Source organism: Staurois parvus, unplaced genomic scaffold (assembly GCF_062004578.1).
Source record: "Staurois parvus isolate SC_StPar_1 unplaced genomic scaffold, SC_StPar_1.0 ptg002090l, whole genome shotgun sequence".
In the NCBI taxonomy this organism is placed as follows: domain Eukaryota; kingdom Metazoa; phylum Chordata; class Amphibia; order Anura; family Ranidae; genus Staurois; species Staurois parvus.
Genome location: NW_028319886.1, coordinates 264,001 through 270,000, shown reverse-complemented (window position 1 = coordinate 270,000; position 6,000 = coordinate 264,001). Strand labels below are relative to the sequence as shown.

The 6,000-nt window shown below is 50.4% G+C and overlaps 1 protein-coding gene and 1 pseudogene across 1 annotated transcript in view; one reads left to right on the top strand and one right to left on the bottom strand.

Moving 5' to 3' along the window:
- LOC149432832 (relaxin receptor 1-like) overlaps nt 1–6,000 on the top strand; it is a 113,580-nt gene that overhangs the window by 39,461 nt on the left and 68,119 nt on the right. Inside the window, exon 3 of the mRNA XM_089664892.1 lies at nt 2,271–2,376. Within this exon, the coding sequence (XP_089521018.1) occupies nt 2,271–2,376 (106 nt within the window). The remainder of the gene's footprint in view (nt 1–2,270; nt 2,377–6,000) is intronic.
- On the bottom strand, nt 1,063–2,118 carry LOC149432833 (uncharacterized; annotated as a pseudogene).

Below are 6,000 nucleotides of genomic sequence, written 5' to 3'. Positions count from 1 at the left end.
GCTTCATAAATACATGGTTTGACCAGTTTGGATCAGCTCTATAAAGACATGGGTTGACCAATTTGGATCAGTGCAATAAATACATGGGTTGACCAGTTTGGACCAGCTCCATTAAGACATGGGTTTACCAGATTGGACCAGCTCCATAAAGACATTGGTTGACCAGTTTGGACCAACCGCAATAAAAACATGGTTGTGACAAGTTTGAACCAGCTCCATAAAGACGTGGTTTGACTGATTTGGTTCAGCTCCATGATGACATAGTTTGACCAGTTTGTATCAGTTCCACAAAGACATGGATTGACCAGTTTGCATCAGTTCCACAAAGAGATGGTTTGACCAGCTATGATCAGCTCCATAAATACATGGGTTGACCAGCTTGGATCAGCTCCATAAAGACATGGGTTGACCAGTTTGGATCAGCTCTATAAAGACATGAGTTGACTAATTTGGATCAGCTCCATAAAGACATGGGTTGACCAGTTTGGACCAACACCAATAAAAACATGGTTGTAACAAGTTTGGACCAGCTCCATAAAGACATGGGCTGACATGTTTAGGCTAGCTCCATAAATACATGGTTTGACCAGTTTGGATCAGCTTCATGATATGGATTGATCAGTTTGGATCAGCTCCTTAAAGACATGGGTTGCCCATTGTGGACCAGCTCCATAAAGACATGGGTTGCCCATTGTGGACCAGCTCCATAAAGACATGGGTTGCCCATTGTGGACCAGCTCCATAAAGACATGGGTTGACCATTTTGGATTAGCTCCATAAATACATGGGCTGACATCTTTAGATCAGCTCCATAAAGACATGGGTTGACCAGTTTAGTGTGGAAGAACTTTACTGTCCTGCAGAGCCCTGACCTCAACGCTACTGAACACCTTTAGGATGAATTGTGAGCTAATTTTTTTTTTTTGGCGCACAATGTGTGGCCTCACATGTGAGCCAAGTTTTTCCCATCCAACATCAATACCTGACCTCACAAATGGGCACAAATTCCCACAAACATGCTCCAAAATCGTATGGAAAACTTTCCCAGAAACATGGAGGATGTTATAGCTGCAAGAGGGGAAACTTCATATTAATACCCATGGGTGGAGGGGGTAATTCCATGTTAATGATCATGGGGGGATGGAGGAGGAAATTCCATATTAATGGCCATGGATGGAGGGGGTAACTCCATGTTAATGGCCATGGGGAGTATGGAGGAGGAAATTCCATATTAATGGCCATGGGTGGATGGGGTAACTCCATGTTAATGGCCATGGGGGGGGTATGGAGGAGGAAATTCCATATTAATGGGTGGGGGGGGTAACTCCATGTTAATGGCCATGGGGGGGATGGAGGAGGAAATTCCATATTAATGGCCATGGGTGGAGGGGGTAACTCCATGTTAATGGACATGGGGGGGTATGGAGGAGGAAATTCCATATTAATGGGTGGAGGGGGTAACTCCATGTTAATGGCCATGGGGGGGATAGAGGAGGAAATTCCATATTAATGGCCATGGGTGGGGGGGGTAACTCCATGTTAATGGCCATGGGGGGGTATGGAGGAGGAAATTCCATATTAATGGCCATGGGTGGAGGGGGTAACTCCATGTTAATGGCCATGGGGGGGTATGGAGGAGGAAATTCCATATTAATGGGTGGAGGGGGTAACTCCATGTTAATGGCCATGGGGGAGATGGAGGAGGAAATTCCATATTAATGGCCATGGGTGGAGGGGGTAACTCCATGTTAATGACCATGGGGGGACGGAGGAGGAAATTCCATATTAATGGCCATGGGTGGAGGGGGTAACTCCGTGTTAATGACCATGGGGGGACGGAGGAGAAAATTCCATATTAATGGCCATGGGTTGAGGGGGTAACTCCGTGTTAATGGCCATGGGGGGATGGAGGAGGAAATTCCATATTAATGGCCATGGGTGAGGGACAACACTTAATATTAATGGTCATGGTGAAGAAAGGGACAACTCTATGATAATGGCCATGGAATGGGGCAACCCCATATTAATGGGCATAGGGGTAGGGAGCAAATGAATGGCCATTGGGAGTGGGGTAACTTCATAGTAATCGTTATGGGGGGAAAAGAGGGACAACCTCATACTAATGGTTATGGTTTTGGAATAGGAAATCCAACAAGCTCAGGATCAGGTGGCTCCTGGCCGTATAGTAATCGTAATTATGATTTCAATTATTCAGAAAACTTTTATTCGTTCTATTTGTTCTGCTTATATTTTGTGTTTTTTTGTTTTAGCTCTGGATGTTTACCCGGAGCAATGCGAGTGCCGGAAGCGTTTGGTAAACTGCTCGAGTCAAGGACTTCATTTTGTTCCAGCCATCTCCTCTAACGTAACCACTTTGTAAGCAATGAAGCAACTGAAGTGTGCAATAAACCCTAACCCATGTGACTCCCACAATGCTCTCCTGAAGCTTGGAGTTCTTCACATGGACTCACAGTTGAGCACTGAGGGACCAGATACACAGGAGAGACTAAATTGGTTGGAGCTGGACATGGAGGACTCAGCTGGCCACTCATTTAGATGCCTCCTGGTCTTCACCAGTGCTCCTAGTGTACTGCAGGCAGTATTCAGGTTGCAGTCCTTAGGGTAGCAGTTGAGTGGATGGAGCCGGACATGGAGGACTCAGTTACCGCTCATTTAGATGCCGCCTGGTCTTCACCAGTGCTCCTAATGTACTGCAGGCAGTATTCAGGTTGCAGTCCTTAGGGTAGCAGTTGAATGGATGGAGCCGGACATGGAGGACTCAGCTGGCCACTCATTTAGATGCCTCCTGGTCTTCACCAGTGCTCCTAGTGTACTGCAGGCAGTATTCAGGTTTCAGTCCTTAGGGTAGCAGTTGAGTGGATGGAGCCGGATATGAAGGATTCAGCTGGACGCTCATTTAGATGCCGCCTGGTCTTCACCAGTGCTCCTGGTGAACTGCAGGCAGTATTCAGGTTTCAGTCCTTAAGGTAGCAGTTGAGTGGATGGAGCTGGACATGGAGGACTCAGCTGGACGCTCATTTAGATGCCGCCTGGTCTTCACCAGTGCTCCTAGTGAACTGCAGGCAGTATTCAGGTTGCAGTCTTTATGGTAGCAGTTGAGTGGATGGAGCCGGACATGGAGGACTCAGCTGGCTGCTCATTTAGATGCCGCCTGGTCTTCACCAGGCAGTATTCAGGTTGCAGTCCTAAAGGTAGCAGTTGAGTGGATGGAGCTGGACATGGAGGACCCAGCTGGCCACTCATTTAGATGCCTTCTGGTCTTCACCAGTGCTCCTAGTGTACTGCAGGCAGTATTCAGGTTGCAGTCCTTAGGGTAGCAGTTGAGTGGATGGAGCTGGACTTGGAGGACTCAGCTGGCCACTCATTTATATGCCAACTGGTCTTCACCAGTGCTCCTAGTGTACTGCAGGCAGTATTTAGGTGGCAGTCCTCCGGCTCACGCGATTGGGCCACAATGGAGAGTTCTGGTGGGCTTGCACAGCAGCAAGACCAAAGAAAATAGCCAGAGAACACAGGAATACACAGAGAGACAAGCAATCAACACAGACTGAGAGTGCACAGGTGCAGATAACAAGGCAGGCTGGACTCACAGGGGAAACAGACTGGATCACAGAAACTAGTAACAAGCTGGAGTGCAGAGAGAGAGAGAGACACAGAGGGGAAGGAAGATGGAATGAAGGTAGGAGGACATTGACTTACCAGACCAGGATACAGGTAGAGGGACGCAAGATGGGGAGCAAGCTGGGACAGATGAGGGGCCAGACTGGAAATTAACTTGGACACACTGGGACCAAGGCAGGAAACCAGCTGGGACACCCTGGGAGCATGGTTGAAAATGAATTGGGACACACTGAGAGCAAGGCTGAAAATTAACTGGGACACACTGGAAGCAAGCTGGGACACCCTGGGAGCAAGGCTGGAAATGAACTGGGACACCCTGGGAGCAAGGCTGGAAATGAACTGGGATACCCTGGGAGCAAGGCTGGGAATGAACTGGGACACACTGGGAGCAAGGCTGGAAATGAACTGGGACTCACTGGGAGCAAGGCTGTAAATGAACTGGGACTCACTGGGAGCAAGGCTGGAAATGAACTGGGACTCACTGGGAGCAAGGCTGGAAATGAACTGGGACTCACTGAGAGCAAGGCTGGAAATGAACTGGGACTCACTGGGAGCAAGGCTGGAAATGAACTGGGACTCACTGGGAGCAAGGCTGGAAATGAACTGGGACTCACTGAGAGCAAGGCTGGAAATGAACTGGGACTCACTGGGAGCAAGGCTGGATTTGAACTGGGACACACTGGGAGCAAGGCTGGAAATGAACTGGGACACACTGGGAGCAAGGCTGTAAATGAACTGGGACTCACTGGGAGCAAGGCTGGAATTGAACTGGGACACACTGGGAGCAAGGCTGTAAATGAACTGGGACTCACTGGGAGCAAGGCTGGAATTGAACTGGGACTCACTGGGAGCAAGGCTGGAATTGAACTGGGGCACACTGGGAGCAAGGCTGGAAATGAACTGGGGCACACTGGGAGCAAGGCTGGATTTGAACTGGGACACACTGGGAGCAAGGCTGGAAGAAATAGGAGTGTTGGGAATCACAAGAAACAGAGAGAGCCACACTAAGAGAACACGGGGGGTCTGGCTGCAAGCGAGTTCACGTGTTGCTCGAAAACTAAGCAGCCCTTGTGCTAGCCTTTTAAAAAAGAAAAAAAGTGCCCCTGCAGCTTTTTAGGGGCTTTTATTTAGAGTTAGCTTTGCTTTATTTTGGAGGTATGAGATATCCCAGGATGCACTGGGAAACCAACAAATGAACCTGGAAAGGTGTCTTCAGCAGTCACTTCGGGTTCACGTGTATATATACTAGAAGTGTCTGGTGCAGACGTCACATCTGGTGTGCAGGGAGGAGCAGCAGGAAGTTGAGCGAGGTCCAGAATGGAGCTGAGCAAATAGTAGATGGCATACTTGATGTGCTACATGGGAACGCTATAGTGCAATGGGAGTGGAGAGTGAGGGCTGAGCGGAAGAAGATCAGCAGAGCTGGGTGACCGGAGCAGGAGAAACTGGCAGTGGTGCACAGTGTGGGAGCAATATAGGTTAAAGAGGAGGATCAGCAAACCAGAGGATCAGCAGAGCTGGGGGTTACTACTGAGTGGGGGATTGGCAGAGCTGGGGGTTACTACTGAGTTGGGGATCGGCAGAGCTGGGGGTTACTACTGAGTGGGGGATCGGCAGAGCTGGGGGTTACTACTGAGTGGGGGATCGGCAGAGCTGGGGGTTACTACTGAGTGGGGGAACGGCAGAGCTGGGGGTTACTACTGAGTGGGGGATCGGCAGAGCTGGGTATTACTACTGAGTGGGGGATCGGCAGAGCTGGGGGTTACTACTGAGTGGGGGATCGGCAGAGCTGGGGGTTACTACTGAGTGGGGGATCGGCAGAGCTGGGGGTTACTACTGAGTGGGGGATCGGCAGAGCTGGGGGTTACTACTGAGTGGGGGATCGGCAGAGCTGGGGGTTACTACTGAGTGGGGGATCGGCAGAGCTGGGGGTTACTACTGAGTGGGGGATCGGCAGAGCTGGGGATTACTACTGAGTGGGGGATTGGCAGAGCTGGGAATTACTACTGAGCTTGGAATCAGCAGAGCTGGCGGTTACTATTAAGTGGGGGATCAGCAGGGCTGGGGGGTTGCTACTGAGCAGGGGGATCAGCAGAGTTTGGATTACTACTGAGTGGGGGATCAGCAGAGTTGTGGGTTACTACTGAGCGGGGGATCAGCAGAGCTGGCGGTTGCTACTGAGTGGGGAATCAGCAGAGCTGGCGGCTGCTACTGAGTGGGGAATCAGCAGAGCTGGCGGCTGCTACTGAGCGGGGAATCAGCAGAGCTGGCGGCTGCTACTGAGCGGGGAATCAGCAGAGCTGGGGGTTGCTACTGAGCGGGGAATCAGCAGAGCTGGGGGTTGCTACTGAGCGGGGA